The sequence below is a fragment of the Vipera ursinii genome, assembly GCF_947247035.1.
Source record: "Vipera ursinii genome assembly, chromosome: 1".
Classification (NCBI taxonomy): domain Eukaryota; kingdom Metazoa; phylum Chordata; class Lepidosauria; order Squamata; family Viperidae; genus Vipera; species Vipera ursinii.
Window position 1 is genome coordinate 67,447,116 of NC_139512.1, and position 19,990 is coordinate 67,467,105.

General features: G+C 45.6%; 1 protein-coding gene across 1 annotated transcript in view; it reads right to left on the reverse strand.

Annotated features, from left to right (window-relative positions):
- Positions 1 to 19,990, reverse strand: part of SPTBN5 (spectrin beta, non-erythrocytic 5) — a gene marked incomplete at both ends in the record, with an annotated part of 118,472 nt that overhangs the window by 36,408 nt on the left and 62,074 nt on the right. The window contains 7 exons of the mRNA XM_083355348.1: positions 5,362 to 5,483; positions 9,208 to 9,321; positions 10,257 to 10,371; positions 11,409 to 11,527; positions 12,340 to 12,428; positions 17,897 to 18,088; positions 18,716 to 18,875. Coding sequence (XP_083211474.1) covers positions 5,362 to 5,483; positions 9,208 to 9,321; positions 10,257 to 10,371; positions 11,409 to 11,527; positions 12,340 to 12,428; positions 17,897 to 18,088; positions 18,716 to 18,875 — 911 coding nt within the window. The remainder of the gene's footprint in view (positions 1 to 5,361; positions 5,484 to 9,207; positions 9,322 to 10,256; positions 10,372 to 11,408; positions 11,528 to 12,339; positions 12,429 to 17,896; positions 18,089 to 18,715; positions 18,876 to 19,990) is intronic.

Genomic DNA, 19,990 nt, shown 5'->3' on the forward strand with positions numbered 1-19,990 from the left:
ATGCCCAATTAAATGCAGAATTCCAGAGAATAGCTAGAAGAGATAAGAATGCCTTCTTAAATGAACAGTGCAAAGAAATAGAAGAAAACAATAGAATAGGGAGGACCAGAGATCTTTTCAAGAAAATTGGAGAAATGAAGGGAACGTTTAATGCAAAAATGGGCATGATAAAGGACCAAAATGGCAGGGACCTAACAGAGGCAGAAGAGATTAAGAAGAGGTGGCAAAATTACACAGAAGAACTATACAAGAATGAGCTTAACGTCCCTGATAATCACAATGAGGTGGTCACTGACCTCGAGCCAGACATCCTAGAATGTGAAGTGAAGTGGGCCTTAGAAAAGCTGAGCAACAACAAAGCTAGTGGAAGTGACAGTATTCCAGCTGAGCTATTCAAAATCTTAAAAGACAATGCAGTAAAAGTGCTACACTCAATTTGCCAGCAAATTTGGAAAACTCAACAATGGCCACAGGATTGGAAAAGATCAGTTTACATTCCAATTCCAAAGAAAGGCAGTGCCAAAGAATGTTCAAACTATCGCACCATTGCACTCATTTCTCATGCTAGTAAAGTCATGCTTAAAATCCTACAAGCTAGACTTCAGCAGTATGTGGATCGAGAACTACCAGAAGTACAGGCAGGATTTCGAAGAGGCAGAGGAACTAGAGATCAAATTGCCAACATACGCTGGATCATGGAGAAAGCTAGGGAGTTCCAGAAAAACATCTACTTCTGCTTCATTGACTATGCTAAAGCCTTTGATTGTGTGGATCATAACAAACTGTGGCAAGTTCTTAAAGAGATGGGAGTACCAGACCATCTTATTTGTCTCTTGAGAAACCTATATGCGGGTCAAGAAGCAACAGTGAGAACTGGACACGGAACCACTGATTGGTTCAAAATTGGGAAAGGAGTCCGGCAAGGATGTATACTGTCGCCCTGCCTATTTAACTTATATGCAGAGCACATCATGAGAAAGGCAGGGCTAGATGAATCAAAAGTTGGAATTAAGATTGCCGGAAGAAATATCAACAACCTGAGATACGCAGATGATACCACTCTAATGGCAGAAAGTGAAGAAGAACTAAAGAGCCTCTTGTTGCGGGTGAAGAAGGAGAGTGCAAAACTTGGGTTGAAACTTAACATTAAGAAAACCAAGATCATGGCATCTGGCCCTCTCAATTCCTGGCAAATAGACGGGGAAGAAATGGAAGTAGTGACAGATTTTATTTTTCTGGGCTCCAAGATCACTGCAGATGGGGACTGTAGCCAAGAAATCAAAAGACGCTTGCTCCTGGGGAGGAAAGCCATGGCAAATCTAGACAGCACACTAAAAAGCAGAGACATCACCCTGTCAACAAAAGTGCGTATAGTCAAGGCTATGGTCTTCCCAGTTGCAATGTATGGCAGTGAAAGTTGGACCATAAGAAAGGCTGAGCGCCAAAGAATTGAGGCCTTTGAACTGTGGTGCTGGAGAAGACTCCTGCGAGTCCCTTGGACTGCAAGGCGATCAAACCGGTCAGTCCTAGAGGAGATCAATCCTGACTGCTCTTTAGAAGGCCAGATCCTGAAGCTAAAACTCAAGTACTTTGGCCACCTAATGAGAAGGAAGGACTCCCTGGAGAAGAGCCTAATGCTGGGGAAGATCGAGGGCAATAGAAGAAGGGGACGACAGAGAATGAGGTGGCTGGATGGAGTCACTGAAGCAGTAGGCGTGACCTTAAATGGACTCCAGAAGATGGTAGAGGACAGGAAGGCCTGGAGGAATGTTGTCCATAGGGTCGCGATGGGTCGGACACGACTTCGCAGCTAACAACAATATTGTATTTTATGCTGCCCTGTAAACCGCCCTTAGTCCTTTGGGAATAGGGCGGTATAGAAATTTAAATAAATAAATAAATAAATAAATAAATAAATAAATAAATAAATAAATTTGCTTTCTCCCCGTACCCCCCCCCCAATTCACCTTTATCCCTCAATCAGGGACCAATCAAAACGATCCAAAATAAGTAAAACTCTGAAGGTTATCAGGCCTAAAAGGAGAAGAAATGTACTCTTTGTAGGATGGAATATCAATGCCAGGACCCCTAGTTCTAAACCTTTGCATAAACTTAGTATTCAGCTAAAACAGAAGATGGAGAAACTCTGCTTATTCACAAAGATTTCAATCCTTTTCAAAACCAACAATAGCATTTAGTAATCCCCTGATGGATAATACATTCTAACAGCATTTATTAATCACATTGTGGGTATATGGTTGCCACATGAAGTTCTCTGGAACCAGTGATTTTAAAATAAAAAATGGATCATCTGTTAAAATGTCGTCTGGCTCCTACATTTAGCAGGGATTTGGACTAGTTGACTTCTAAGGTTCCTCTCAACTTTATGACTAAACATACATCTATTAATATATTGTAGAGTGCATTTGTGGATTCAAAATGTTGGAAGTCTATTTTGAATTTTCACTAAATAATTGCAAAAAACAGGATTGACTAAAGCACAGTTTGTGAAATCTACAGACTGACAATGTAAAGTATTCAGGAATGACCCTGAGAGATAGGAGGACAAGTCACAGTCTAGACATCAGTCTGATAAACAAAGTCTGAGTCCAAATGAGGAGGGACCGGAGAGAAAACCTCTCAAAAGAGACCATCCTTAGTTTGGGGGGAGAGTAAAAGTAGGAGGTGGGAGGAGTACTTTCAGATTTGCAATGTAACCTTACAATAAAGACAGAATTAGAAATCAGGGTTGTGTGTGGGCTTCCCGTTAGCGTGCGTGGCGCCGGCAGACATGCAGAAAGAAGCCTCTCCCCACCGTCTGGTCTTTCTTCCTCAGAGAACCCTGAAAAGGGTCAAAAGTTGCCTTGGAGGGACGACCACCATGAGGAGGCTCTCTCTGTAATCGCAATAGGGTGGTAGCCCTCCGTTTGATCTGGAGCTGCTCCTCTGGCCCAAAGAAGAAGAGATTGGCTATCAACATGGCCGATCACTAAGCCATTCCCTGCTGAAAGCCAAAATCACTATCAAGCACAATGAAGCAATCTGGAGGATTTGAGTGAGACCTTACCTTTCTTACTTCCCGAATTACTTCCCTGTGGGATTTTCCTGAAAATCTTTTCCCCCCTTTGGTGACTGCCTACTTGGGGATTTAAAACCTTAAAAGAAATAAAATGACTAAGCTAAATAACTAAGCAACCTTATTGGTACTTCTAGAATTTTTGGGTCACTAAAAAGTTTTTATTGCTTATTTCTGCGGGGACCTACTACCTTATTTACTGCTAAAAATGGATTAATTGGATTAATTAATTGGATAAAAGCCTCATATTAGTCTGGAAAAGGATCTTACATGCTATTGAGGACATCTTGTGGTGAAACCTGGTATAGCAAGTAAACCTTTTTTTTTACTCTGAGATCTAGCTGTAACAGATTTGTTCTTGACATTATCTTTAAAGATAAAAATTGGGAACACCTGGCACTGAAAACAACCTTTAGGAATAGTGGAGGTGGACATTTATTGACTTTTATTAAAATAGCCTCCACTAAAGGCCTATCTGTAAAATACTAAAGAAATGGAAGAATATATTCCACCACTTGACTATAAACTCATACTTGATACAATTTTGGCAATGACTAAAGAAATGAAAGCTAGACTAAAAGTCAAATCTGACAGCATAAACTCACCTAATGAGACTCTGACTTCAGTTGACGAACTGACAACCCAAAAACTAACAGAGGATGAGGAAATCAACAACAAAATAGGAGACTTTAAAGAACAAGTACAATCTACTGAAAGCCTTGATGCCCAAATTTTGATTTCAACTACAAAACCTACAATACAATAAACAACAGAAGCTGAAGAAAGCAATAGTAAGATGGAGGATGCCTTTAACCAACCAAACAATAAATACAACACCAGACATGACCTCTTACCTAAGCCAGATGGAACTGAAAGGAGAAGAAGACCAGATTGAATTAATGACAACTGTACTACATCAAACATGGAGATTGGATTTATTAGAACAAAAATTTAATGACTATAAAGGGGTTGCTCTCTTTGAAAAATTGATAACTGGATCGTCTCCCTGGATTCAAACAACATGCGTAGGAAGAAAGGGAGACACATTTGAGAAGTTAAAGGCAATGATATGGAAGCCTCCCTGGCACAAGAAGAAAGCTAGAGTTAGATTCAAAAAATGGCTTTTTTTCTATTGTAAATGTTGGGATTTGTAATAATAAAGTTTAAATTTTCTTTTAATGGGCCAAGGGGAACTGTTAAAAGATATAAACTGATTTTATATTTAGGATCTAGATTTTTAAGGGAATGAAAATCAGCTACTAGAGCATAACTCTGAATTATTTATAGAACTTGGAATAACACAATAAAACATACTTTGTTAATTATAGATGAATTGCAAAGATGACAAATAGAATATGTTTTTGAAATATAATAAGAATACACTTAAATGAACAATGTATGTATTTTAGATATGATAATTACTATATAATGAAATAGGGGAAATGTGAGTTACCCCAAAATTAAGGTTTTTAGATACTACAGGCTAATTTGGAACACTACTGAAATTAGATAAAACTTAAAAACAGGACATGAATAAATATACGTGAAAATGTATAGATAATTGTTCAAATTGATTCTGCTACAACCAGAAATGTATTAATTTGATTTTGATATTGTGACTATGGGAATTGGAGAGGGAATTTTTGTTGATTTACCTTGACCTAAGTACATTTTTTTTCTTATTGGACTTTTGATTATCCAATCACCACATTGCTTCATAAACACTTGGATGTAAAATTAGAAAATTAATAAAAACTTGTTTTTTTTAAAAAAAGAAAAGAAATCAGGGTTGTGTGTTTAGTCTAGGGCTAATAGAAGACAAGGCCTTGTTAAAAAATATTTATTTATTTAAAACATTTGTATAGCCACCCATTTTAAAACAGCTTTGAGCAACTTACAACCAATAAAACAATATAAAAGTAACAGTGATAAAACTAAAAACAGAAAAGGTGCATAGCTCCCGATGCACCCACATTCTCATCCTGATCTTGTTCAATCCCAGCACATAGGGGAAGATACATGGAAGGATAGAAGGGCAGGGGCTTGTCGGTTCTCAGTGGGGAGGCCATTCCATAGGGCAGGGGCTGCAATGGAAAAGGTACTTTTCCACGGACCCATAAGATGGCCATGTTTAAGGGAAGAGACACAGAGCACGCCCATCCTATCTGCTCTAATGGGACATAAAGAAGTCCTCAGAGACAGATGGTCCTGCAGATCACCTGATCTCATGCCATGTGTGGCTTTAAAGGTAATAACCAGCATCTTGAATTGCACCTTGAATTTACCTTTGTTCGGTCGCATTTTGGAGTTGTAACCAGTGGTTTCCCATTTCCTTTTGCTTTGTAGTCAGTTTGTTACTTATAGTAGATGGATTCCTTTTAATCTGACATAGTTCTGGTTCCAGTGACTAAAAGCAAAACAGGCACTCTATATAGTTAAGATGCTTTTCTTTCTTTCTGCCCTTAATTTAAACATCTATTCTGTGTCAGGCTTTTCTTTTCATGATATTTCAAAAGGCTTATCAGAATAAAAAAAGGAGAACCAGTTTAGTTCGTACACAGCCACATTTCCAGACAATCTTTATAGCCAAATCAGAGCGAGCAAGCACATACAGTACACCATTTAGTTCAACTGGCCAAACATATAGCTAATTAATTAATTAATACTTAATTAAACAAAACAAAAATTAGGACCAAAAGCTGGCAAAGGTAGGGAGAAAGTAGAAGAAGAGATATAGTAAAAGACCAAAAGGACAGAGGAACTTAACACCAACAATCTGCATATTTCAATCTACAGATAAAAAAAAAACCACAGACATTTTCAGCGTTAATGAAAAGTACATGGAGAATAATTAGCATGGACAGTCACTTAGGGAATAGCCTTTCATTATTGTAGATTTAACTTTTTTATCTACAACACAGCAGCAGAACAGAGATGGTATAAAATGGGATGAAATAAGATAGTTATTCTCCCACCCACCCACACACACACATTTTGTACCATTAACAAAGCAATTTTATGGACTGGGATGTATCCAATACAGATGGATTCTGGTTGAGAGGTTACAGGCGTGGAGCATCTGATTAGGCAACTTGACAGGAAATTAAACTTGCTGTTCAAGTCCCCTGCCTATACTTGCCTAGCCCTGCCCTACCACAAGTTAAAAATAACAATTGGTGGTTGTTTTTTCTACTAGTAGGTAGGGCTTGATGGGTTGGGAAAGGAACCAGAGGAAACCACCAGTAGGTTTCTTTAATTTGTACCTTATTAAAACTGTATCGGCAACACTACTCACCAGCTTCATTAATGTGACAGAATAAGGCTTGGCCAACATGCTTTCCCAGAAAATTACTGGTAGATAGCACTTTTCGCCTGGCTTCCTTATTTTGTCTTCGAGCTCTAACCTTAGGTGAGGTATGGGTTGGATGGTAGGGTTCTTCCTGCCTTGAATGTACTGTTCTTGCTGTTCTTAAGAACAATTGGTTTTGGTGAAGCAGGCTAGCATGGGCCACACTGTAACATTTAGAGTTCTCTGATGGGACCTATTTTTGGAACAAGGTTAAGCATGAGGAAAAAAATACACATTTTTTAGCCATTTCCCAAAGCCAAATAGAAAGTTTGAATGATGGGGACGCCTCGATTTATCAAGTTACCAACCTCTCTATGTTGAAAACCATAGGCACAGTTAAACTGGAATTCTTAAGACTCAGTGTGGAAATATTCTGGTCATCCCAAAAGGAAACTAATCACGCTCATCCCTGAAAGTGAATACCGTATATACTTGAGTATAAGCCGACTCGAGTATAAGCCGAGACCCCCAATTTCACCCCCAAAAACTGGAAAAAGTTGTTGACTCGAGTATAAGCCGATCCGCCGTTCTGCAAGCCTCTGCCGCCAGCAGAGGCTCGATCCGCCATTTTGCAAGGCTGAATACACAGGAATACCCTGTGTGGCCTTGGCTCTCCGGGAAGCCCTGGCTGTCCGCTTCCTCGCTCCACGCTGCTATTCGGGGCCCGCGCGTTCCCCCGGGCAAATCACGGCGCCCAGCAGGCGAGGAAACACGCCCGCTCCAGTCGCCCCCCCTTCCCTCAGGAGACGCGAAGCAAGTGACCGCCCGGAGCTTACCGAGGACTTGCTTCGGTGCTTCCAGGATCGCGCGCACCTCTCCCAAGCCGCCGCCGTCCGGAGACCTGCCGAAGTTTGGGGAGGTGCGCGCGCACCTCCCCAAACCTCCCCAAACATCGGCAGGTCTCCGGACCTCTGTGCCCTGCCTGCCTGCTTCTTTCCACTGTGGAAAGAAGCAGGCAGGCAGGGCGCAGAGGAACGGAGACCCGGCGACGTTTGGGGAGGTTTGGGCGCCTCCCCAAATATCCCCAAATGTCGCCGGGTCTCCGTTCCTCTGCGCCCTGCCTGCCTGCTTCTTTCCACAGTGGAAAGAAGCAGGCAGGCAGGGGGCGGAGGAACGGAGACCCGGCGACGTTTGGGGAGGTTTGGGCGCCTCCCCAAATATCCCCAAACGTCGCCGGGTCTCCGTTCCTCTGCGCCCTGCCTGCCTGCTTCTTTCCACAGCGGAAAGAAGCAGGCAGGCAGGGGGCGGAGGAACGGAGACCCGGCGACGTTTGGGGAGGTTTGGGCGCCTCCCCAAATATCCCCAAACGTCGCCGGGTCTCCGTTCCTCTGCGCCCTGCCTGCCTGCTTCTTTCCACAGCGGAAAGAAGCAGGCAGGCAGGGCGCAGAGGAACGGAGACCCGGCGACGTTTGGGGATATTTGGGGAGGCGCCCAAACCTCCCCAAACGTCACCGGGTCTCCGTTCCTCCGCCCCCTGCCTGCCTGCTTCTTTCCGCTGTGGAAAGAAGCAGGCAGGCAGAGCGCAGAGGAACGGAGACCCGGCGACGTTTGGGGAGGTTTGGGGAGGCGCCCAAACCTCCCCAAACGTCGCCGGGTCTCCGTTCCTCCGAGCCCTGCCTGCCTGCTTCTTTCCGCTGCGGAAAGAAGTAGGCAGGCAGGGCGCAGAGGAACGGAGACCCGGCGACGTTTGGGGAGGTTTGGGGAGGCGCCCAAACCTCCCCAAACGTCGCCGGGTCTCCGTTCCTCCGAGCCCTGCCTGCCTGCTTCTTTCCGCTGTGGAAAGAAGCAGGCAGGCAGGGCGCAGAGGAACGGAGACCCGGCGACGTTTGGGGATATTTGGGGAGGCGCCCAAACCTCCCCAAACATCGCCGGGTCTCCGTTCCTCCACCCCCTGCCTGCCTGCTTCTTTCCGCTGTGGAAAGAAGCAGGCAGGCAGGGCGCAGAGGAACGGAGACCCGGCGACGTTTGGGGATATTTGGGGAGGCGCCCAAACCTCCCCAAACGTCGCCGGGTCTCCGTTCCTCCGCCCCCTGCCTGCCTGCTTCTTTCCGCTGTGGAAAGAAGCAGGCAGGCAGGGCGCAGAGGAACGGAGACCCGGCGACGTTTGGGGATGTTTGGGGAGGTGCCCAAACCTCCCCAAACGTCGCCGGGTCTCCGTTCCTCCGCCCCCTGCCTGCCTGCTTCTTTCCGCTGTGGAAAGAAGCAGGCAGGCAGGGCGCAGAGGAACGGAGACCCGGCGACGTTTGGGGAGGTTTGGGGAGGTGCGCGCGCACCTCCCCAAACCTCCCCAAACTTCGGCAGGTCTCCGGACGGCGGTGGCTTGGGAGAGGTGCGCGCGATCCCGGAAGCACCAAAGCCTCGGCCGCGCACAAGTCCTCAGTAAGTTTTTTTGTTGACTGGAGTATAAGCCGAAGTGGAATTTTTCAGCCCAAAAAGTGGGCTGAAAAATTCGGCTTATACTCAAGTATATACGGTAACTGTTTTAGGCTGTGATTTAATTTGTTATTTAAAGAAAAAAATCATTCAAGTATTCTATTCTCCAGGTTTCCAACACAAAATCTAGTCGTGGTAGTCTTGTGTTCGTATATTCCGACTCCCTACCAAAAACTTATATTTATATTTTAGAATAAATCAAACTTCTGAAAGCAGCCAAGTCTTGGAATTGAGATTACAGAAGTGAGATTACTACACAGTTCTAAGTAGTGCATATGCAGGGCAAATTTCCAGGATTTATGTTCATATTATTTGCAATTGTATTTTACGTATCAATTATATGTTTTACCTCCATCTTGGACTGAATGATGCCAATTTCTCTCTCCATTTCATCATGCTTCCGAAGTAGATTTTCTACACTTTCAACATCTTTTCCATAATCCAAGGCTTGTATCAGTGAACTCTGAGGGAGAGGAAAAATTTAAAAAAAGATAATTATTCTTTAGAAAATTACACCTTTGAATATTTTCTTCCTTTCAATATTTCTAACTTAAACTTTACATCTTTATATAATGTGAGGATTTAAGAGATACCTACAGAGCAAATTTTTAGGCACCGAGTAATCATTTGAAATAAAATAACACAATACAATATAATAGTACATCCACAGTATACAGTATACTATTATGTCTAGATATAGCATAATATACTAGAGTATATCTGTAGATGGATTGGGGGAACACTGGGATTATTGAAATAAATTTTAAAAATTATTAAATAAATAATAATAATATAACTTGATAGATGGATAAAAACCCCAAATCCTTTCTAAACATTTGACTGACTATACAACCAACCATAATTTTGCCTTTGAAGGCTCCAGGTTATCTGCCCCTTATTATGTAAAATTAGAATTTTGCTAGCCTAAAAATTCAGTCCCACTCTACCCTCAAGCTAAACCATTTTCTATCAAAATTAATCTTTTTTTTTTGTTTTTATTTATTTGTTATTCAGGAACTGCTGAATAAAATGGATTCCAATAGCAAAATATGGAAAATCATTTGAGTAATTTTCTTTTTAGGACTAAAAATAATGAAGTTATCAAGTTTAATAAAGCTTATGCATCTGAAAAAAATTAATATGCCTAATTGTATTAGCATTTTCAGAGTATTTAAAAAAAACACCTCTTAAAATAAAGAAGAGACAGGGAGCAAGAACTTTTTGTGTATGATAGTGTTCAGGAATGTTTTTCTGAATCTCTCTTTTCTTTGTACCTCTGACTGTCAAAATTCCCTCTTGATGTTTTATTACTATTTCGTTTTCTGAAATTTCATCCACTCTGGAGAACTTGTCAAGATTTTTTTTAAAAAAACCTTTAAAAATAATAAAATAAATCACCTTTTCACCAATTCTCTCTGTGATATCATCAATTTCTCTAATCAAGGCATGGATCTGCAAGGCTTCTTCCAACTTCCTCTTATATGTTTTAAGATCACCATGGAAACTGTTCCACCTGTCATTGAAACATTTAATTTTATTTGAGAAGATCAAATAGATCGAATATGGGATCAGAGCAAAAAAATTATACATTTGGGTTTATGAATTCCCATAATCATCATAATCCCAACTTTATTTATCTATATATTTAAGCAAGCAGAAACAAAATACATCGAAAGTGATTAATGTGCAAGACTGGATCTGATTGGATAGCAATAAAAGGGCTCTAGGAGGAGGGGGGAATCACTGCGCCCCCCCCCAACAGTAGTGATTTACATTCTGCTGATCAGTGTTTTCTATCACCAGAGGAATTTTAATCAATCAAACATCTTTAATAACAGAGATTCTGTAACCATGTCATTTGCAAACAGAGGTGGAGTATAGACTTCAACATCCAAAGGGGGGGGAAGGGAATGAATGGGAAGTTTGTATGACAATATGAAATTTGGCACAGATTAGAGATGACAGGAGGCCTTAAAAATGCAAAAGAATGAGAAATTTGCACGTCGCCAAAGTGGTGGATTACAGACCATTGTTTGATTATAGACCATAGGCATAGGTTGCAATTTTGAGTACTTTTTCCCACATCCTCCCTGAAAAACTAGTTGGTAGCAATAGCCAGAATAGCTTGCTCCTTCTCGTGGCTTACTACAGGGAGTCCTCAAGTTTTGACCGGACAAGTTAATTGAAATCATTCTTATTTCACAATTATAATTTTTTATGTGGGTTGAGTAGCCTGAGGATACATTGACATTTATTCCTAACTAGAAGGTTACCATTGCCTTAGCAATTTAGGCTTCAATGATGTTTATAACAAAAATTATTAACAAGTGTTGGGAATGAAATTCAAATAGCTCAGTGTCACTCCCTCTTTACTCCCCCACACCCATTATTCAATGGCAATTCATTTATATTGGAAGATGATCTATGAAAAAAGACCAGCCTTCTCCGTGTAAATACCGACACAGGAATGTCAGCGTTCCTCTCTGGCTCTGGTCAAATTTGATTGGACTTTTTCCTCTTCTTTTGGATCAGTAGAATTTATCCACACACCTTTCATTCAGCTGTTCTTGGCGTTGGCGTATTATTTTCATCTCTTCCTCATTCTGCCTCTTCAATCGCAGAGCGAGAGCACTTATGTCTCTGATGTGTGCATCATCTACTGTTACCCCCTAGAAGACCAAGGCCAAAGAGGAACCAGATAATAAAGCAAAGTCTTAATTCTCTCCTCCCTTAGATGTTCCTTCTAAGATGCTAAGTCTCACATCTACGTGTACATGTTAAACCTAACTGTGAGTTCCTATTGGATTGGATATCTGTCTTTCTCAACATTTACTATCTCTCTGGCATCCTGGAAGGAACATCCTTAAAATCGACACTTTAAACTGCCTTGACACTATTTTTTTTTATTAGTTTGCTGTGAAAAAAGGGTAGAAATGGAAGCAAAACACAATGAAAATGTGAAGAAGTTTTCTTCAGTATATAAAATACAGGTAGTCCTCAACTTCCAACAGCTCATTCAATGACTGTTCAAAGTTACAACGACACCAAAAAAAGTGACTTATGACTGTTTTTCACACTTATGACTGTTGCAGCATCTGCATGGTCACATGATCAAAATCCTGACACTTGGCAACTGACTCATATTTATGACGGTTGCAGTGTTCCACGGTCATGTGATCACCTTTTGCAACCTTCTGACAAGCAAAGTCAATGGGGGTGTCAAATTCAGTTAACTGTGTTATAAGCATTAAATATGAGAAGACGTGCTGTGCATAACATTTTGAAGTCTCTTCTTGGTATAATGTAATTCAGGGAAATAATTAACTCTAGCATTCATATGGTAAATTAGAAGGCCAACAATTTACAGGATTTAAAAACCCAACAACTCTGATGTCACACTATCTTTCATCAGTCAAATTATCCGGAAAAACCAATGTCCTGAAATGTTATTCATTTAGCTAATAGAAACAACATCACTTACCTCTGACATTCCTCGGAATTCATCTAATTTTTTCAAAAGCTGAAGGCAGTGTTCATAGTCATTCCCCACATCACCAATATTAACCATGACTACCTGGTGAGCAACACAATTCCATTAGGAGTCCATTAAAACACAATGAAATCTTCAGTGTTTATCTAGTCTTTTCCCCCCACTGGAATTCAAGTCTATTTTGGGTGTGGCAATCTGCCTTCTAAAATGCAATATCAATGGCATACTAAATAACACACTCCTGCATTATGAATTATCTTGATAACAGTACTTGCTATTTGCTTGAAAGGTTAATGCAGGTTGATTCATTGGATCTATTTTAAAAAGTATGAAGGTAAAACAATCCAGAAATCAATGCAGAAGCTTGAAGGAATCAATGCAAAATTTTAGTGAATGGATTTAGTAATTCCTTTCTGATGTTTCAATGAATTGTGATTTAAAACAATCCTTACCTTACCTTAAAATTCCAATCACACATCTAATTCTTAAAATCTTGCAACCAGTGGCAGACAAAATGAGTGCAAAATGTGCTTGATGAAGAAAAAAAATCATGATAACATTAAGGTTTCTCTTGAATTTTGGGGAATATTAAATATTTTCTGCCAGTCCTATTTTGTTACCAATTATCTAACATTAAGGTAAAGGTAAAGGTTCCCCCACACATGCATGCTTGTCGTTTCCAACTCTAGGGGCCGGTGCTCATCTCCGTTTCAAAGCCGAAGAGCCAGCGATTGTCCGAGGACGTCTCCGTGATCATGACTAGATGCCAAAGGCGCACGGAACGCTGTTACCTTCCCACCGTAGTGGTCCCTATTTGTGTACTTGCATTTTTACATGCTTTCGAACTGCTAGGTTGGCAGAAGCTGGGACGAGTAACAGGCGCTCACTCTGTTACACGGCACTCAGGATTTAACCCGCCAAACTGCCAACTGTTGGGCCTCGGGAGCCCGACACTTGAGGGGGGGCCCCTCCACCTCTACAGCACCCCCTGCCTGGCACCCGCCGGACCCGCCCAGCTCTACAGCGGCCCGAGAGGCTCCGGAGGCCGCGCTGGACTCGCCCGGCTCCACGGCAGCCCGGAAGGCTCCAGGGGCTGCGCCGCCGTTTCTGCCTTCCCCATCTGCGCCGCGGCTGCCGTCTTTGCCCGGCGGCGCATCTGCGCAGGTCTCCCCGGCCCACGGCGCGACTGGAAGAGGCCCGGACCCACCCTGCATCATGGCGGCCTGGGAGGCTTCGGGAGCTTCGGCCGCGCTTCAGGAGGCTTCGGTGACCGCGCTGCTGCGGCTGTCTCCTCCGACCGACGCCACGCGTGGGCGTGTTTGGGTGGAGTATGGGTGGGTGTTTCGGGTGTGTATATAGCAGCGTTGGCTGCAGGTAGCGGCCAACGCTGGCTTTGTTTCTTGCTGCGGCTGTTGCCTTGGAGAATAAAGTGCTTTCAGTTCACAGCGGAGGTCTCTCGTTCCTGTGTTCGGACGTTGCCCTGCTTGCTGCAGGACGAGCTTTGACAGAAAGCCAGCGTTTTCATAGCACCGCGGCCTTTCTGCCTTTCTGCTGTGTTTTGCTTTGTGTGCCATGGCAGAGGGCTTGCAAGGAGCCGCCCTGGAGACTGGATTGGAGGAGGCCGGCGTGGCCGGGGCGGAGGCAACACCACCCGAGGAGAGGGAAGTGGAGGATGCCCAGCCAGCTGTGTGGCCTAAGGTGCGGGAAGCACCACCAGCATACCCTGCGGCGGAGTCCCAGGGTGCCAGCAGCCAGACCCTGGGGGGGGAGTGGTGGCTGAGCTCGGTCCTGGGCCGCACGGGACTCGAGCAAGGGCGAACGGGCTGGCCCAGCGGGGCTCCACTGGGTTGGAGGGAGCGTCGGCTGACTGAGGATGACGGCGAAGAATGGAGCTATTCAACTGCCCCTGGTAGCCAGACTACAGACGTGCTGCGTGATAGGTTTGGAGAGGTCGGGGCACGTGACAGCGGTTCCTGGGTGGCCATGGGCCCTGAAGGAGACACAGGCCAGTGGTCTCTTGGGGGGGCACCCAGTCAGCCAGCGACGTCCCGTTTCCGACTGGCCAGCCCGAAGTTCAAGGTGCCCGGGGAGGGTGGCGCTCGGCCCTCATCCACGCTAGCACAAGGAGGGCGAGATGTGTGGCCAACACCCGAACGGGCCTCTGGACATCCGGCACCCAGGCTGGCGGGGGCATCCCAGGTCCAAGCCCCTTTACCTGTTGGGCATTGGGGTCCGGGTGTGGTATGGGGACCTCCACCGCTCACCGCAACCTACGATGGCCACCCTGACCGCCTGGCTATGTTCCTGGGTCAGGTGATTAACCATCTGGACGGGTATGCCCAGGCCAACGCATCACAGTGGGCGATGGTGGTGGCGGTCACCGCATGCCTTCAGGGGGAGGCTGCGACCTGGGCAGCGGATCTTTACAGTGACCACGCCCGTGAACTCGGCGACGTCGGGTTATTCCTGGATGCCCTGCGTGTCCGGTTTGAGGATGTTTCCCGTATACACCGTGCGGAAGCTGAGGTCTTAGCCATCAGGCAGCGGGGTCGGCCAGAGGAGGAGTACGTGCACGAGTTCCGCAGGGTTGCGGGCAGGCTGCGCTCGTGGCCAGAGCGCTTGCTGGTGCACCACTTTCGGGCCGGCCTTGATGGAGCTCTCCGGCGGGCATGTGTGGTTTGGGGGGTCCCGGCACGGCTTCAGGACTGGTTCAGGGTGGCGGTGGAGCTGGATATTGGATTGCAGGACACTCGGGGCAGGCCTGAAGCGGGCCCTGGAACCTGGAGGGCTGCGGGAGGGCCGAAAGCCGAGGGGCGGAAGCCCGGGCCGGCGGTGCCACAACCTGCCCCTCTACTGGTGCCCCGTCCAACGGTTCGCTGCTTTCGATGTGACCAACCGGGCCACCGGGCGGTGGACTGCCTGTTGCCACCGCCCCGGCCAGGGCCCAACCCCCAGGTGGCACGGGTCCCAACCCCCAGGAGAACCGCAGAGCACTCCAGAGCAGCGTACCAGGTGGCCGACAAGACACCCCGAACGTCAACCCCGGTGCGTCCAGAGGGGCCGGCGGATGGACGGACTGACACATCCGACGGGTCTGAGGACCACGAGTACGAGGAGGACCCGATGGTAAGTGCTCCAGTGTGCCCTTTTGTGTTGCCTGTGATGTTGATAAGCTCGGCGTACCACCCCAGCACAGACAGGGCTGCGGAACGTGCAAACGCGGCGGTGGAGCGATACCTGCGTTGTTACGTCTCATACCAGCACTCTGAATGGTTGGACCTGCTAGCCTTTGCGGAAGTAGCCTACAACAACGCGGTGCATAGCAGTGCTGGGTTCTCCCCTTATAAAGTGGTCTCTGGTTACGAATTCGTCCCCATCGCAGGTTGTGACCAGGGTGCCCCTGCGTCCTGCACACCTGGGGAGTGGATGCACCGGTTGGAGGAGGTATGGGGGATAGCGAGAAAGGCGTTAGAGCGGGCTGCAGGGGCATACAAAGAGCAGGCAGACAGGAAGAGACGGCCGTTTGCATCCCCTAAAGTAGGTGATCTTGTATACCTCTCCACGAAGTACCTGCGGCTACAGGTGCCCTGTAAGAAGCTAGGGCCCAAGTATCTCGGGCCGTTCCGGGTAATACAGGTAGTAAACCCTGTCATCGTCAGGCTTTGGCTACCCCCCCTCCTTGGGAAGATACACCCTGTCTTCAACAGTAGCCTGCTGAAGCCTGCAACAACCGCCTCTGCGGCGGTGGGGGAGGGCGGCCCAGGGCCTGTACACGGCGACCACTATGAGGTACAGGAGATCCTGGACTCCCGAAAACGGAGGGGGCGGGTGCAATACTTGGTGCTCTGGAAGGGATACCCCATGGAGGAGGCCACCTGGGTGCGGGACGGGGATGTGTGCGCGCCACGCCTTCTCCGAGCGTTCCACCGTAAACATCCAGGGAAGCCGGGAGGGACCCAGGGGGAGACTGCAGGTCACATAACGGAGCACTCACCCCTCTCTCCTTGCATTCCAGGTGGGCCCCTGGTAGAGGGGGCAGCATGTCGGGCCTTGGGAGCCTGACACTCGAGGGGGGGACCTCCACCTCTACGGCACCCCCTGCCTGGCACCTGCCGGACCCGCCCAGCTCTACAGCCGCCCGAGAGGCTCCGGTGGCCGCGCTGGACTCGCCCGGCTCCGCGGCAGCCCGGAAGGCTCCGGGGGCCGCGCCGCCGTTTCTGCCTTCCCCATCCGCGCCGTGGCTGCCATCTTCGCCCGGCGGTGCATCTGCGCAGGTCTCCCCGGCCCACGGCGCGACCGGCAGAGGCCCAGACCCACCCTGCGTCATGGCGGCCTGGAAGGCTTCAGGAGTTTCGGCCGCGCTTCAGGAGGCTTTGGTGACCGCACTGCTGCGGCTGTCTCCTCCGACTGACGCCACGCCTGCACGGGGCTCCCCAGCCGGTGGCACGCCCAACGAAAGTTCCAGACCAGCTGGTAGTGGGACCGCCGCTTCGGGAGCCCGCAGCACGGCGCCGGCTCTTCCCCAGCTTCGGCTGCCGGGACCACGTTCAGCGGAGCTGCCCGGGGCGATGGATGGTCGTGCACGGGACTGTGTTGCTCGGGAGCCGGCGAGCCTGTTGGGGGACGGGTCCCTCCCTGTCGCAATGCTTGGGTGGCTGGGGGCCCCGAACGTAGACGACCACAGGGGGGTCCGGAGATGGGCGTGGCAGGGAGGGGGTGAGGGGGTGGAGCATGGTGGCGGCAGAGCACGGGAGAGGGCTTACCTGGTTAGGCGCCAGGCGAAGGGGCTTGTAGGGGAGGGGTGGGAAAGATATAGGGAATGGGAGGGCGTGGGCGTGTTTGGGTGGAGTATGGGTGGGTGTTTCGGGTGTGTATATAGCAGCGTTGGCTGCAGGTAGCGGCCAACGCTGGCTTTGTTTCTTGCTGCGGCTGTTGCCTTGGAGAATAAAGTGCTTTCAGTTCGCAGCGGAGGTCTCTCGTTCCTGTGTTCGGACGTTGCCCTGCTTGCTGCAGGACGAGCTTTGACACCGACCTTCTGATCGACAAGCTCAGCGTCCTAACCCACTGAGCCACCACGTCCCTTTATCTAACATTAGAACCCAATAAATGCCTACTTGCAGTTCATAAAATTATGTAACAGTTTTCTAAAATACAAAACAAAACTTTCTAAAATACCCATATAAAATGAATAGCAACTGCTTAACAAAAGATTCTTAATACATTTTGGAACAAAAAATCCCCCTCCCCTTGATGGTCACCAAGTTAATTGTGGGAAGATATATATTTTGTATTCTTTTGAACATTGCTCATTTTTTAAAGTACATTTCTAGTGCTTAATAAACTAATAGGATAGTCACACATATAGAACACAGTAGCAGCCTCTGTGAAATACAGGCTTGATTTATATTCATATATTTGGAAACAGGAAAACATTTCAGGCATTTTTCAAAATTAAACAAAAGTATACATTTTTTGCTACAATTACCATTTTTCAAATGTTCAGCTATAAATGTGTTTTCTAAACAGAAAGAGTTGTCTGCAAATTCACTGACCTTGTCTCTGATCCAAGCCTCTGCATGGTCAACTTTTTGTAGAAATTCAAGAAAATCCCTGCTCTCCTCAAGCATCTTTCCATGAGCAGCAACAGCCTGATCCAACATTTTCCATTGTTCTTGGAGCAAGTACATCTTTTGGCAGATCTCTTCCGATTGGGGAATATTATGGTGTAGTAGAGCTTCTCCTCTCTTTAAATAGATAAGAGGGAATAATTAATAAAAATAAAATTGCAATATCTCTATGCTATTTCTAATGCAACTCAGTTCTAAAAGATTGGAAGGCCAGTGGCAAAGGTTAAACACACTGTGTACTTAAGACTGGTTCCGGGATATCTGATCCAGATTTGTATCCAGCAGAGATAGATGGATTGACTGATTTGACATGTAAATTATTCAGGATATTAGAAAGAAGTAGAAAGATTACACTTGTCTAATGCTGTCTATCTGTCAGAAGGCAGCCAAGGTGATGCGAGCGATCAAAATATTTAAGGCTTAAATTTTCTAACAATTGCAATACAGATCTATCTATCTATCTATCTGTCCGTCCGTCCGTCCGTCCATCTGTCCATCCATCCATCCATCCATCCATCCATCCATCCATCCATCCATCCATCCATCCATCCATCCATCCATCTATCTATCTATCTATCTATCTATCTATCTATCTATCTATCTATCTATCTATCTATCTATCTATCCATCCATCCATCCACCCACCCACCCACCCATCCATCCATCCATCCATGATTTGACTTCATGCTACAGAAGAACCTCACAGGAACCAAAGAACACAAAACGTAAGCTAGCAATACTTGCCATGTTAACAGTTGCAATTATATCCTTATGAGCCAGAATCTCAGCCTCAAAGACTTGATGCTTCTGAAGAAGCTTCATTTTGTCACATGACTTGCTGAAGTTTTGGAAAGAAGGAACCTTCATCTTTTGCATGCGTTCATCAATCCAACCCTCTGCCTGTCACCAAAGGAGCAACACGATTATCACTATATGCAAGACTAAGAGTGGTATATGCAAATCTGATAAGATCAGATTTGCTTTTCGGTTCAAGGGTGCAATTCAGCCCAAAGTGTGACCTGGACTTCAAATGTGAAGACTTGCTGAAGATGTGTGTCTATTGCAAAACTGTTGAATCTGTAAATCAGTTTTGACATTTCAAAGATGTGATATAATGTAACTGAACTAGCTTTGAAATAAAGCTGTAAACAAAAGCCCTTTAATTCTCTACATCACTAGAGAGATCAGACTTAAATTAATGCAGTGTAACTTTTTTTTTGGCGAGACTTGAGACCCACTATGAAAAAACAAGTGGAAGTTAGTGGTTGCAACATTTCTTCAGATTTAACTGTAGTTAGGTCTCCTGAAGTACTGAGTCAGGCCAAGAAATAGTGATAAAACAAAGGCTACCAGCTAGTTGATAAAGGAATACCTTGGATTTCTTCCAAATGTACAAGAATAAGATATAATGGTAGCTCTCTAATATAATATGTCCTTTCTCAGCCTTTTGCTCTCCAGATGAACTGGTTATATCACTATTATAGTTCACAGTTCATATTCATAGCCATAGTGACTAAAATTTTTGGTTTAGAGGCTAATCTATGTACATGTAAAGGGCACCAGGTTGGGGAAGGCTGCTGTAACGTAAATGTTAAATTAAATGTTAATTTAAATGTTGCATTATATTCCATTTATGTTTAAATGTATTTTTATAGTAATACACGGAATGTGAACACCATGTTCCAAAGCACAGAGCCTCAGAATTATAATAATGTACAATAGCTCTTTTGATTTTTCTTTCTTTAAAAGATGTGAGAAAAATAAAAAAAAACTCAAAAAGAAGTGGGAAAACACAAGAAGGTCAGAAGAGGGTCAGGGGACTACAGGTGTTGGGCAAGGGTGGGGGTTAGACTGACCAAAGCAGTGTTGCATGGTCCAAAAGGGTGGAGTTTGTGGCGTGATGTCACAATATTGCTTCTGTCATTCTGATGCAAGCAGCAAGATCCTATGGATGCCACTGCAGATGACAATGTCTGATCTTTTTCAAAATTACTTTAATTCCAGATGATACTTTA